This window comes from Salmo salar, chromosome ssa24 (genome assembly GCF_905237065.1).
Source record: "Salmo salar chromosome ssa24, Ssal_v3.1, whole genome shotgun sequence".
Classification (NCBI taxonomy): domain Eukaryota; kingdom Metazoa; phylum Chordata; class Actinopteri; order Salmoniformes; family Salmonidae; genus Salmo; species Salmo salar.
The window spans coordinates 24,391,014-24,404,714 of NC_059465.1; the positions used below are offsets into that span (position 1 = coordinate 24,391,014).

General features: G+C 43.1%; 2 protein-coding genes across 5 annotated transcripts in view; both read left to right on the forward strand.

Annotated features, from left to right (window-relative positions):
* The first annotated feature begins 307 nt into the window (after nt 1-307).
* On the forward strand, nt 308-3,153 carry LOC106585485 (beta-crystallin B2). 2 transcript variants are annotated; one of them, XM_014171740.2, is made up of 6 exons: nt 308-397; nt 838-919; nt 1,720-1,838; nt 2,237-2,369; nt 2,479-2,621; nt 2,808-3,153. In XM_014171740.2, the coding sequence occupies exons 2-6, from the start codon at nt 857-859 to the stop codon at nt 2,983-2,985; spliced, it is 636 nt and encodes a 211-aa protein (XP_014027215.1). In that variant the 5' UTR covers nt 308-397; nt 838-856; the 3' UTR covers nt 2,986-3,153. The 2 variants fall into 2 exon arrangements, with proteins under 2 accessions (XP_014027215.1, XP_045562838.1); XM_045706882.1 differs by having other exon boundaries at nt 369-391.
* Nucleotides 3,154-6,721: 3,568 nt separating this feature from the next.
* The window catches only part of LOC106585310 (paxillin), a 35,328-nt gene continuing 28,348 nt past the window's right edge, over nt 6,722-13,701 (forward strand). Inside the window, exons 1-2 of one of the 3 annotated variants that reach the window (XM_014171406.2) lie at nt 6,722-7,035; nt 7,311-7,785. In XM_014171406.2, the coding sequence (XP_014026881.2) occupies nt 7,668-7,785 (118 nt within the window). In that variant the 5' untranslated portion in view covers nt 6,722-7,035; nt 7,311-7,667. Of the gene's footprint in view, nt 7,036-7,310; nt 7,786-9,316; nt 9,486-13,701 lie in introns of those variants that run through there. The other 2 variants (XM_045706702.1, XM_045706700.1) reach the window with 2 other exon arrangements.

The following is a 13,701-nucleotide window of genomic DNA, read 5'->3' on the forward strand; positions in this document are numbered from 1 at the left end:
TATCCTAGATATTGTGAGTTAAATCATTCCCTTTCTATCAATTTGGCACTCTCCCTCTCTCTATCATCCTATCTCTCTCCCACTCTGGTGGTCCAGGCATACAGGCAGCTCTCATTGTAAGTGTGGGACTCTTGGCACAGGTTGTGCTGAATCATGTGGATATCGAACAATGACCGGCTGGATAAAATTGACAAGTAATGAAATAACTTTGAGGGGGAGTGAGAAGGGGGGCCAGGCAGAGCAGTGACCCCACAGTCCGGTCTGCTCAGCCTATTGCATGCTGATCTAGAGGGTGGCTTGGACACAGAGGAGTGTTGGCAGAGTTTCCACCCCTGAGCCCGCCGTATATATTGAGCCCAGCATGCCATCCCAAACACACTGGCACAGACAGGTACTGGTAAGAGATTCACGACCGTCGCTTTCCACATTATTTTATTGCTATTTTTATCCAACTTTGTCTACTTTTTAAAAATCAAACATCACTTTGAAGTTAATTTATTTAACATGTTGGGGTAACACACTTCTTTGTCATTCACTATACATAAAACTATTTAACTTACAACAAATAGATTAACATGAGGACCGTTGTCAATTTCACATTTTTCTGAAATATTTTTTAAGGAGGGAAAGGGGTGGGGACTTTTGTTTACATACATGAGAGAACCAGTTTTGTGCAGAATTTAACAGCAGATTTTCTGGCACTATTGTTTCATTACTTTTGCCAATATCCTATCAAACTGTAAACTACCCATTGGAATATAAACATTTTCAATTAGTCTACTGGGCCCTAAAAATATATGTTATGCACTCCATAATTTCTCCTTTATCTCTGTACAGTTTCATCATCCTGTTCACTATGGCCACAGACCACCAGAACCCTGCATCCAAGCAGCAGCAGCCAGGCACCAGTGCTTTCAAGGTGAGGGGGAGAGGGAGAGAGGGGAGAGGGGGAGAGGGGGAGAGGGGAGGGGGCAAGAGGATGGCAGGGCAGGCTAGAGGATGGGCAGGGCAGAGGAAGGGCAGGGCAGATGAGGGCAGGGCAGAGGAGGGCAGGGCAGATGAGGGCAGGGCAGAGGAATGACAGGGCAGATAAGGGCAGGGCAGATGGGGCAGGGCAGAGGAGGGCAGGGCAGATGAGGGCAGGGCAGAGGAGGGCAGGGCAGATGAGGGCAGGGCAGAGGAATGACAGGGCAGATGAGGGCAGGGCAGATGAGGGCAGGGCAGAGGAGGGCAGGGCAGAGGAGGGCAGGGCAGAGGAGGGCTGGGCAGATGAGGGCAGGGCAGAGGAGGGCAGGGCAGATGAGGGCAGGGCAGAGGAGGGCAGGGCAGAGGAGGGCAGGGCAGATGAGGGCAGGGCAGAGGAAGGGCAGGGCAGAGCAGAGGAAGGGCACAGCTGAAGAGGGCAGGGCAGAGGAATGACAGGGCAGATAAGGGCAGGGCAGAGGAGGGCAGAGCAGATGAGGGCAGGGCAGAGGAAGGGCAGGGCAGAGCAGAGGAAGGGCAGGGAAGAGGAGGGCAGGGCAGGATAGAGGAGGGAAAGCAAGAGGAATGGATAATGGTGGGGCACGGTGGATCAAAGACAATGAGACACTGTGGGATTGTTCGAGGCAAAAGTTACACAGTATTCTACATAATTTCCCTGTACAACTTGAGATGCCATCAGGGCTAGCATAGCAAGGAGACCTAAACATCCATGTTGTCTCTCCTTGTCTTCCACAGTTGATAATCTATGAACAGGAGAACTTCCAGGGGCGTTGCCATGAGCTGACTGGTCCCAGTAATGACCTCCAGGAAGCAGGCGTGGAGAAAGTGGGCTCCATACTGGTGCTGTGTGGACCGTGAGTGTGGCTCAGAGATAGTATGATAGAGAGAGGGAAAGAGAGAGAGGGACTACGAGTGAGACAGAGGGTGAGAGTTAAACAAAAGAGAAAGATAGAGACAAAAACAATAGGAGTTAGATAGTGGTGTGTGTATGTGTGGGCGGGGGGGGGGGGGGTAAATATAGTGTGATTCTCAAACAATAGAAAAAGAAAAGGTATGGCTGATAGGACAAATGAAAATGGTTCTGAACAAAAAAACAATAACTTCCAAACCATTCCATAACACAAATATAGTCACTGCATTGTGCACAAGGCACAGTATGTTCATACACCTTCCATCTTGTTTTTGTCATCCTTCACTTCCCCCCACAACCACCTTGTGCCCTCCTTACCTTGACTCGTCTGTGCTTCCTCAGATGGGTGGGTTACGAGCAGGCTAACTGTAAAGGGGAACAGTATGTGTTTGAGAAGGGGGAGTATCCTCGCTGGGATTCCTGGACCAACAGCAGACGTAGCGACAACATCTTTGCATTCCGCCCCATTAAAGTGGTAACGCAGCACACCTTCTCTACTACAACACAAATCAGCCATTTTGTTCAGCCTTTTTGAAGATTCCCTGTGACTGTTTCTTATGGTGTGTTTTCTATTCTCCTCACAGGACAGCCAGGAGCACAAGATTGTCCTTTATGAAAACCCCAGTTTCGCAGGGAAGAAGATCGAGATCATAGATGATGATGTCCCTAGCTTCCACTCACACGGATACCAAGAGAAGGTCACATCTGTCAGAGTTCAGAGTGGCACGTGAGTCTGTCCGCCAACAGAATAATTCTCTTACAGCAATATCTGCCCCAACATTACCATATCATATTGCCATTTTCTCCTAATCACGTGTTGATCTTATCTCCATGGCTTTCTTCTCTAAATACTTTTCTCCTTTTTTTCTCTCCCATACCCTGACTCTCACACCTTTGCTGGTTGTGTACCAAGTTGGGTGGGGTACCAGTATCCTGGCTACAGAGGCTATCAGTACCTGTTTGAGAAGGGGGAATACAAGGACTGTGCTGAGTTTGGTGCCCAGTTCCCTCAGATCCAGTCCGTCAGGCGCATCCGAGACATGCAGTGGCACCAGAGGGGAGCTTTTCACCCTGCCGCTGGTGCCAACTAAGCTTAAATGACTCTTTCCTGCACCAAGCCCTGACTCCTACCATCCTGCTCCTTCCCATACCCCTCTCTCAATCACCTACTCAAAATTGCATTTTGATGCCTATTGCCATTGTTTCAGTAGCACAATCCTTTAAAGCAAAATAATAAATCCTTGTTGCTTATCTTTCAAGTGGTCATGTGACTCAACTGTGTTTTCACCTCTACACATTTCCTCCTGTATTGTTTATCTGAACAGACAGTTACCCTTTCAATTACTGAGCGGCAACAGCATCTAACGTGTTTCAGACATAAATATGTAGCTGGAAGAGTGATTGGATGATGAGTCATTTTAATGGTATTAAATACACTACTGGTCAAAAGTTTTAGAACACCTACTCATTCAAGGGTTTTTCTTTATTTTTACTATTTTCTACAATATAGAATAATAGTGAAGACATCAAAACTATGAAATAACACATATGGAATCCTGTAGTAACCAAAAAAGTATTAAATCAATCAAAATATATTTTATATGTGAGACTCTTCAAATAGCCACCCTTTGCCTTGATGACAACTTTGCACACTCTTGGCATTCTCTCAACCTCCTTCTTGGTAAAATAGCCCTTACACAGCCTGGAAGTGTGTTGGGTCATTGTCCTGTTGAAAAACAAATGATAGTCCCACTAAGCGAAAACCAGATGGGATGGCGTATCGCTGCAGAATAATGTGGTAGCCATGCTGGTTAAGTGTGCCTTGAATTCTAAATAAATCACAGACAGTGTCAACAGAAAAGCACCCCCACACCATAACACCTCCTCCTCCATGCTTTACCGTGGGAAATACACATGTGGAGATCATCCATTCACCCACACCGCGTCTCACAAAAACACTGCTGTTTGAACCAAAAATCTCCAATTTATTACTCCAGACCAAAGGACAAATTTCCACCGGTATAATGTCCATTGCTCGTGTTTCTTGGCCCAAGCAAGTCTCTTCTTCTTATTGGTGTCCTTTAGTAGTGGTTTCCTTGCAGCAATTTGACCATGAAGGTCTGATTCACACAGTCTCCTCTGAACAGTTGATGCTGAGATGTGTCTGTTCCTTGAACTCTTTGAAGCATTTATTTGGGCTGCAATTTCTGAGGCTGGTAACTCTAATGAACTTATCCTCTGCAGCAGAGGTATCTCTGGGTCTTCCATTCCTGTGGCGGTCCTCATGAGAGCCTGTTTCATCACTGCACTTGAAGAAACTTTCAAAGTTCTTGAAATTTTCCGGATTGACTGACCTTCATGTCTTAAAGTAATGATGGACTGTCGTTTCTCTTTGCTTATTTGAGCTGTTCTTGCCATAATATGGACATGGTCTTTTACCAAATAGGGCTATCTTCCGTATCCCGCCCCTACCTTGTCACAACACAACTGATTAGCTCAAACGCATTAAGAAGGAAAGAAATTCCACAAATTAACTTTTAACAAGGCACACCTTTGCTTGCGGCCCGGTGCTTGCAGCCCTGTTAGCTGTTTTGATTGGTAGGCACCTGATTTTCCTAGGTTCTGGCCTTTTCTAGGGAGTTTTTCCATAGCCACTGCTTCTACACCTGCATTGCTTGCTGTTTGGGGTTTTATGCTGGGTTTATGTACAGCACTTTGAGATATCAGCTGATGTAAGAAGGGCTTTATAAATACATTTGATTTAGGCTTAACTGAGTGTGCAAAGCTGTCATCAAGGCAAAGGGTGGCTATTTGAAGAATCTCAAATATAAAATATATTTTGATTTGTTTAACACTTTTTTTGGTACTACATGATTCCATATGTGTTATTTCATAGTTTTGATGTCTTCACTATTATTCTACAATGTAGAAAATAGTAAAAATAAAGAAAAATCCTTGAATGAGTAGGTGTTCTTAAAGTTTTGACCAGTAGTGTATAAAACTGAATATCTGACTTGGTCCAATTTCATAGCATATGAATAACAGATGACAGTATCAGAACCTCATCATTATATGAAACTAAATGCTACAAAGTAATCCAGTACTGGAGGAAATACTGTATTATTAAATTTTAATACAAAATAATCTTCAATTATGTAGGGCAGCTTTCTAACTTGCTGTGATTGGTCACCCATGCAGAATTGACACCCACAAAATGTCCTGTAATGAATAACAACACCGGAAACGAAAGAAGAACGTGTCGTTTTTCTGTGTGTGGCCACTGCTCACGCTCTCAAAATGTCAGCGCCTGGAGAAGACACGTTTCCGAGGTGAGTAGGACGATTATGAGATGGAGTTACCTCGGGAAGCCACCGGGCCGCAAGCAAAGTCGGGAGAAGAGGAATATTGGGACAGGGACACAGAAAGGTGGATTTCTGAGGAGGAATGGAGGGGGAAAAAAGAGGAAGAAGAGGAGAAAGAGAATGAGGAAAGCAGAGGTTGGATTTGAGTTTGAGTTTGAGGAAGATGGTGATAAAAATTGAGAAGATTGGTGTCAGGTGATCAGAGTGAGACAGACCCAGTCCTGGAGGTGAAATGGAAGTGAATGAGGGCGAGTTAAGTGAGGTGGAAGGTGTGGTGAAGAGCTCAGGACCCAAGCCTGGCATCAATGGACATGATAAAGAAGAATCTGGTCTAGTAGGAGTGACATTTTTGGAGAAAGTGGATCCTTGCCGTTTGACGAATCCATTTATGGTTTCAAAGTGGGTGGAAAAGGAGTTGGGTGCAGTTGAATCCGTGAAGGTAGCCTGTAGTGGACTTGTGATGTTTGTTGGTGTTTCTTCTGACCAGAGGGAGCAGGCGCTCAGTGTCACACAACTTGGGTCAATATCTGTTTCTTGCTTTGCTATTAGGAACAGGGCATCATTGAAAGGAGTGATTTCTGGGGTAGTATGGAGAAGGAGAAATAGAAGTTGAAAATTCCTGGTGTTTGTGATGCCCACCGTTTGGTGCGGCGCAATCCTGGTGGTGAGCTTGGTGAAACAGAGGAGTCACTGTCAGTTCTTTTGAGTTTTGAGTCAGAGTTTTTACCCGACAAAGTCATGTTACTATATAGCTTGTTAGAGCTTTTGTGCCGAATCCACTGGGCTGTTTCAGGTGCAATGTTTATGGTCATGTCGCAGCAGTTTGTAGGATGGAGATTTCAAGATGTGGGAAGTCTGCAGGGCAGCATGGGATAGATTGTGTAGATTCGGTGGATAAAGTTGTGTGTCAACTGTAGGGGTGCCCATGTTGCTGGGGATCTGAAGTGTCCAGTGCGAGAGAGGCAGGTTGAGGTGGTTAGAGTCAGAGTAGTGCAGAGGTAGTGAAGAAAGTAGAGGAGGATGGGTTAACGGAAATCCCAGAAAATACATGTTGTGGTGGCAGCTGCAGAGAAGTATTTGGGTATGCGAGATTTGACTTCAGAAGAGTTACAGAGTGTATTGAGTGGTGATGTCCCGTCCTCCCTGGCCGTTGGCATGGTGCAGGAATAGTGTGATTTTAATGAGTGTAGGGTTAAGTGGGTGTAGTGCACAGGAGGTTGGTGGCACCTTAAGCAGTGAGGACGGGCTCGTGGTAATGGCTGGAGCGGAATCAGTGGAATGGTATCAAATACATCAAACAGACATTATTATTAGCCGTCCTCCCCTCAGCAGCCTCCAGAAGTGTAGGGTTAGTTTTCATTTTGTATCACAAAGTATACTGGATTTATATTATAGTCCAGTTGGGGGCGGTAACGCAACATATTGGATGCCAGCCGCCGTTGAACTCCGAAGAAGAAGAAGATGACGACTACGAAGATTACGTAGCATTTGTAAGATATTATGCCACGTTAAAAAAACTGGGAACGAGGTCAACTCATGACGTAAGTGACCGTTCAAATCGATTTTTCACCGTTTTTTTTTTTTTAGTTCCCAGTTGTTTTGAACCCACAGAAGTCAGAAGTCGAAGATTTCCCGAGTTCCCAGTTTCCAGTAGTTTTTAACGCGGCATTTTTAAAAACAAGTTTAGACATGGCATAAAAACACGAGCTCAAGGATCGAGCACCGCTAGAGGCGAGACTTTCAATTGGAGTTTGGTAACGCATTTTCAGCAGCGGTTAAGTAAGTGCAAGCTAGCATCTTTAGCTAACTAGCTGTCAAGCCGGTCATCAAAGTATATGTTTCTAGCTAGCTAGATAACCTAAACTGACATTGTTGTTAGCTAGATGTTATTTGCATAGGTTTTCCAGTATTCTTCAGAACCCTTAGCTGGCTAGTAGTAGTCTGTTTGACATCCTATACTTAACTCTTATAACACAGGTGAATATTTCAACCTTGTAAGAGGATAATTATTTACGCTATTGCCTTCATATAGCAAACTCTCCTGTCCTCCACAGTCAAGATGCCAGTCATTTGTAGCAGCTGTGCTGAGAAGAGTGCAGTGCTGAAACGTCCAAAGAGTGCGTCTTCTGAGCCTTTGAGGAGGAGGTGCATCAGACAATAATAACAGCGCCGCTCTTCAAAGATGGAGAGACTGGGCATTGGTGCCTCTGGCGGGAAGGATTCCACTGTGCTGGCACACCTCATGAAGGGCCTTTTGAGCGCTATAACTACGGCCTGAAACTACTGCTGCCTCAGTGGACGAGGGCATCACAGGTTACCGTGACGACTCCTTGGAGACTGTGAAGACGAACCAGCAGCAGTATGAACTACCCCTGAAGATTGTGTCCTATGAGGAGCTGTATGGCTGGACTATGGATGCCATAGTGAAGCAGATCGGACTGAAGAACAATTGCACTTTCTGTGGAGTTTTCCGAAGACAGGCGCTGGACAGGGGAGCCATGATGCTGAAGGTTGATAAGATATGTACAGGTAATGTATAAGACAAATATATTTGTTATTGAGCAGGCTTATTTTATCTATCTTATTTCAGATGTGTTGCCTAGTTTAAATAGTCCTTCCAGGATTTTGTGACTGACCACAACCCTTTTAGCTAAATCAACATTTTCCTGCATAACATGCGAGGGCTTGCAAATGTGACCAATCAGTGGCATTTGCCATGCAAAATGTAATTATTGCCATAGCAAAATCAAGCATTTTGGCATGCAATTATGTAAAACAAAAACAACAAAAAAACGGTGACATCCCTCAGGTCACAACACTGATGACGTGGCAGAGACAGTTCTGATGAACGTCCTCCGAGGAGACATTGCCCGTCTGCGTCGCTGCACTGCCATCGCACAGCCAGCGAGGGTGAGGGGGTGGTGCCACGCTGCAAGCCCCTCAAATACGCCTACGAGAAGGAGATTGTCCTCTACGCCTACTTTAAGAAGCTGGACTACTTCTCCACAGAGTGCATCTACTCCCCCAACGCCTACCGAGGCCACACCCGCACCTTCCTGAAAGACCTGGAGACTTTGCGGCCCAGTGCCATCATGACGTCATCCACTCTGGGGAGAACCTGTCAGTGAGGGAGGGTGTGAAGATGCCCATTCAGGGGACCTGCGGCCGCTGTGGCTACATCTCCAGCCTGAACTGTGGCCTGCCTAGACTAGGAATCGTCAAGCACCACCGCCTCCACAGGAAGATCCTCTCACAGCAGCCTCTGACAGGCACAGGAGAGCAAACTCAAGGCTGTGGACGTCTGAGAGGCGTATAGGCAGAACATCTCAGGATCACCTCCACTGTTTCTGTGAAGTTACACCTTGAAATGAGTAACCGAAGATGCCTCAAAACCAGATGTGGAGTTGTTTTTAAGTTTTAGCTTGGAATTGAAGTAGAGACGTTACGTTGCCTCTAACGAAAGAGTAGCCAGCATTTCCCGTTTTCAGCCACTGAACAATGGGGAAGTGATAATGATTAAAAAGGTCCTCTTTGCAGTTGCTGGAATCCAAATTCAATTTACATTTGGCTATGTGGTCAGTTAATTTTGACCTGACAGCTGATGATTGAAATACAAGTGTATTTTGTGCAGTGTCTGTATAATAAAGCTATTAAACGTTTGCATGGCCTCTTCTGATTTTAGTATGAAAATTCCTCAAGAGAATTATTACACGTACTTGTGTTAGGATTACATTTTTCACAAATTGGAAAAAAGCACAAGCTGAAACATTTTTTTTAGGTCTGAAAATAATTTTCGTTATTTAGGTGGAATTGACCTACGCTGCCTTGTAAACGAATAAAACATATAGGTAGGTGTAGCTGCTGTAAATTGTGTAAAAATGTTTCTTCATCAATCGCGGTTACACTGTTTTCATATAACAATGTTTATTTTAGGCAGCCTGTCCACTGAGGTTTAAGTACGAGCCTGTCTGATATACAGCAGTAGGGTACTTTGTATACATTTGTTCACTCGCTAGAGGCCGCCCTTTATCGAAGTGATTGAAACAACCCGGGGTTCTCTTCATGTCGGCGTATATGGATGCGCGTGCTCGTCGCTGTGCGGTCATGTATTGTACTTCCCAACCAACTTCAGCACAGTGAGTAAACTAATTGAGATTTTGAGAGGAAATCACGGACATCGAAAAACATTTTAACTGGTGAAGCCAATTCTGGAAGTATGGACGATTTAGGTAAGTTCAAACCGTGACCTTTTCTAATCTCAGCCCGTTTCTATTTAGCATAGCGGTAAGTATGGGTGGAGAGAAAATAATGTATTTCGAGGCTCCGGAGATTTCAAGGTCTTGGGATAATCGACGGCCTGTGATTTTGGTAAATATCTGAAGCCAACAGGGAGACATGTATTTAAAGTGTAAACTACGTACAAAAACTTCGAATTAAACATTTTATCTTTTCATGTCGGATTTCCCTCCTTCGAACTGAATAATAAGTAATCTCGTTCGTTGTTTTTTTTTTTTTTTTTTAAGCTAAGAATTTATGCAAACATTTTAGCAAAAGTCTGTCTGATGGTGTCAACATCGTTTGTTTGTATAAAAACGAGATTCCACCCAAATTGATTGGCTTTACCATCGTAGGCCTAAAAGTTATGGGCGTATTTATTATTTCTTTTACTACAATTCGGTCTCAATGCAGTTGTTACAGATGCTTGAAGTTGTCCAAAGTAACACGGAGCAAGTTTGTAACGTTATAGCCTTTTATGTTCAGTGTTATCCAAACGTTCTAAATGGCGACACATTTACATTACATTTTAGTCATTTAGCAGACGCTCTTATCTAGAGCGACTTACAGTAGTGAATGCATACATTTCAATTCATCCTTTTTTTTTTTTTCCTGTACTGGCCCCCCGTGGGAATCGAACCCACAACCCTGGCGTTGCAAACTCACAATCTCAATATAAGAAAAACATGTGAAATGTCATAAATAGTGTATGTCTGCCTCTTTGAATTTTAATCAAGCTCATTGTCACTTATTGTATGGCAAATATGGTTGTGCCTTCTCCACTGGCATCCTGCTCAAATTAGATTTACTAACTTTTAATGGCAACATTCATGACATATGAGTGAAACTAAATATTTACATATTATATAGTGGTTGGATCCCTACTGATATTTGGTTGTCTCTGACTTTATTTCTAGTGGTAGTTCTTCTGTGCTCATAGTAGGCCTAGTGTCTCTGTTTTATAAATGGGTCTCATGACCCCTGTCCAAGGCTACCCAGCTAACAATTCAAGGGAGAGAGAATTTTTGTAATGTTCCTCTGTGTGTCCAGTTTTCCATTAGTTAAATGAACATTTTATTTATGTTAGCAAAAACCTTCTGAGCATCTTTTCAGCATATTTTGGTGTTAGGTGAAAATTCCCTTAATGTCAAGCGGAACTTCTCTAGAATGTGGTTACAATGTTCTCATTAATGTAGTTTTCTGAGGGTTAGGAGAATATTACACCAAACATACATGGCCATGTTCTCAGAATACAAATAATAATGTACTAGACACGTTTGATAGGAATGTTGCAAGAACATTCCTGTGTATCAGTCGCCGGATGTTCCCGTTCACCTGGAATGCATTTAAATTAACAGGTGTGCCTTGTTAAATGTTAATTTGTGGAATTTATTTCGCTCTTAATGCGTTTCAGCCAGTCAGTTATGTTGTGACAAGGTAGGGATGGTATACAGAAGATAGCCCTATTTGGTAAAAGACCAAGTCCATATTATGGCAAGAACAGCTCAAATAAATAAGCAAAGCGAAATGACAGTCCGTCATTACTTTAAGACATGAAGATCAGTCAATCCAGAAAATGTCAAGACCTTTGAACGTTTCTTCAAGTGCAGTCGCAAAAACCATCAGGTGCTATGATGAAACTGGCTCTCATGAGGACCGCCACAGGAAAGGAAGACCCAGCGTTGCCTCTGCTGCAGAGAATAAGTTCATTAGTTACCAGCCTCAAATTGCTGCCCAAAAAAATGATTCACAGAGTTCAAGTAACAGACATCTCAACATCAACGGTTCAGAGGAGACTGCGTGAATCAGGCCTTCATGGTCAAATTGCTGCAAAGAAACCATTAGTAAATAACACCTATAGGAAGAAGAGACTTGCTTGGGCCAAGAAATGCAAGCAATGGACATTAGACCAGTGGAAATCTGTCCTTTTGGTCGGATGAGTCCAAATTTGAGATTTTTGGTTCCAACTGCCATGTCTTTGTGAGATACGGAGTAGGTGAACGGATGATCTCTGCATGTGTGGTTCCCACCGTGAAGTATGGAGGAGGAGGTGTGATGGTGTGGCGGTGCTTTGCTGGTGACACGGTCAGTGTTTTTATATAGAATTCAAGGCACACTTAACCAGCATGGCTACCACAGCATTCTGCAGCGATACAACTACCCATCTGGTTTGCGCTTAGTGGGAATATCATTTGTTTTTCAACAGGACGATGACCCAGCACACCTCCAGGCTGTGTAAGGGCTATTTGACTAAGAAGGAGAGGGATGGAGTGCTGCATCAGAAGACCTGGCCTTCACAATCCCCTGACCTTAACCCAATTGAGATGGTTTGGGATGAGTTGGACTGCAGAGTGAAGGAAAAGCAGCCAACAAGTGCTCAGCCCATGTTGAAACTCCTTCAAGACTGTTGGAAAAGCATTCCAGGTGAAGCCAGTTAAGGGTGGCTACTTTGAAGAACCACAAATGTATAAAATCAATTTTGATTTAACACTTTTTGGTTACTACATGATTCCATATGTTAGTTTTGATGTCTTCACTATTATTCTACAATATAGTAAAACCCTTGAATGAGTAGGTGTGTCCAAACCTTTTACTGGTACTGTATATATAAAATGTAATTTGGAACATGTAAAATACTATTGTTTATGATATTGTAAACATACTGTGCTCTAATAGACTTTATTGATGTATGGGTGAAATGAAAAGTATTGTCATCTCTGCTTTGCCTAGCCCCATGGAAAGAAAAAAAAAAAAGCTAAGATTTTTTTTATAAGTAAACTATTTTCTTTGTTGTACAATGTAATTGTTGTGGTAGTCTTAAGTAAAGCATCTTCATTATCACAGTAGCACCTCCAAGTGCCACTCAGACCTGGGAGAAAAGTATCTGGCATTGAAGTGTGTGTGTGTGATTTTTATTATTTAAAAAAAATGTTTAACGAAGTGTCCCATCTCCTGCTTCTAGACATTTCACCACCTAGATTACAAGGGTTGGATTTTCACTAAACCATTTCATGTCAGCATAAGGCACCTACAAAATCATACATCGACCACTGGTATCGTTTTTAAATTGAGAACATATAGCTGAACAATTTGTAAACAATGTGTGAGTTTAGCTATTCTCTGTGGTTCCAAACTCCCAGTCCTCAAGTACCGCAAACAGTACAGTTTAGTGTAGTCCCAGACTAACACACCTATTTCAGCTAATCATCGGGCCCTCTGAGTTGAATCAGGTATGTTTGTTCGGGGCTACAGTGAAAATATGTGCTGTTGTGGGTACTCAAGGACTGGAGTTGGGAACCACTGCTGTAGGCCTATGGCTGCATTGGAGTTGCATGCCATTATCAGCTGCAAAATGGGTTGACATGGCTGATATCCTGAAAAAACGTGTTTTTAAATAAAATTATTATTAAACTAATTGGAGAGCTTATGACTGAACAAAAAGGTACTGTTCATTTGAGAATACAACACAGAAACAGACAAATTAGAGACAGATTCCCTTCCCCTCTTTATTGCAGGATTTGGCATCTGTGATTTGTATCAACATTGACAAATCCAATCTAACTTTATTTGTCACATGCCCCGAATACAACAGGTGTAGACCATGAAATGCTTACTTACAAGCCCTTAACCAACAATGCAGTTCAATAAATAGTTACCAAATACACAACAGTAAAAAATTATAAGAAGTAACACATTAAAATAACAATAACGAGGCTATATACAGGGGGTACCGAGTCAATGTGTGGGTGTACTGGTTGGTCGAGGTCATTTGTACATGTAGGTAGGGGTGTATGACACTAGTTCGTCTTGAATAATAGTTAAGTATTTAACACATGTGTTCAATACTTAACTTCAAAGAATCAACACTTTCATATTTCAAAGTGTACAAGTAAGCTAACTCATATGTAAAGGTTAGACATTTTATTAACAAGTAGGCTATTATTATTACTAAGGCATAATTTTCAGGTGAACAAAAAAAAGATAATACCGGAGGTGGCCAACCTTGCTCCACTGGATCAGCTGTTCCGGACGACTGTGTGATCACGCTCTCTGTAGCCGACATGAGTAAGACCTTTTAAACAGGTCAACATACACAAGGCTTACCAGGACGTGTACTCCGGGCATGTGCTGACCAACTGGCAGGTGTCTTCACTGACATTTGTAACATGT

Excerpts from the sequence above, each read along its gene's own strand:
- LOC106585485 (XM_014171740.2), top strand. The coding sequence starts at position 857 with ATGGCCACAGACCACCAGAACCCTGCATCCAAGCAGCAGCAGCCAGGC. Across the intron at positions 920-1,719 it reads CAGGCACCAGTGCTTTCAAG|TTGATAATCTATGAACAGGA; the intron begins GTGAGGGGGAGA and ends TGTCTTCCACAG. Across the intron at positions 2,370-2,478 it reads CATTCCGCCCCATTAAAGTG|GACAGCCAGGAGCACAAGAT; the intron begins GTAACGCAGCAC and ends TTCTCCTCACAG.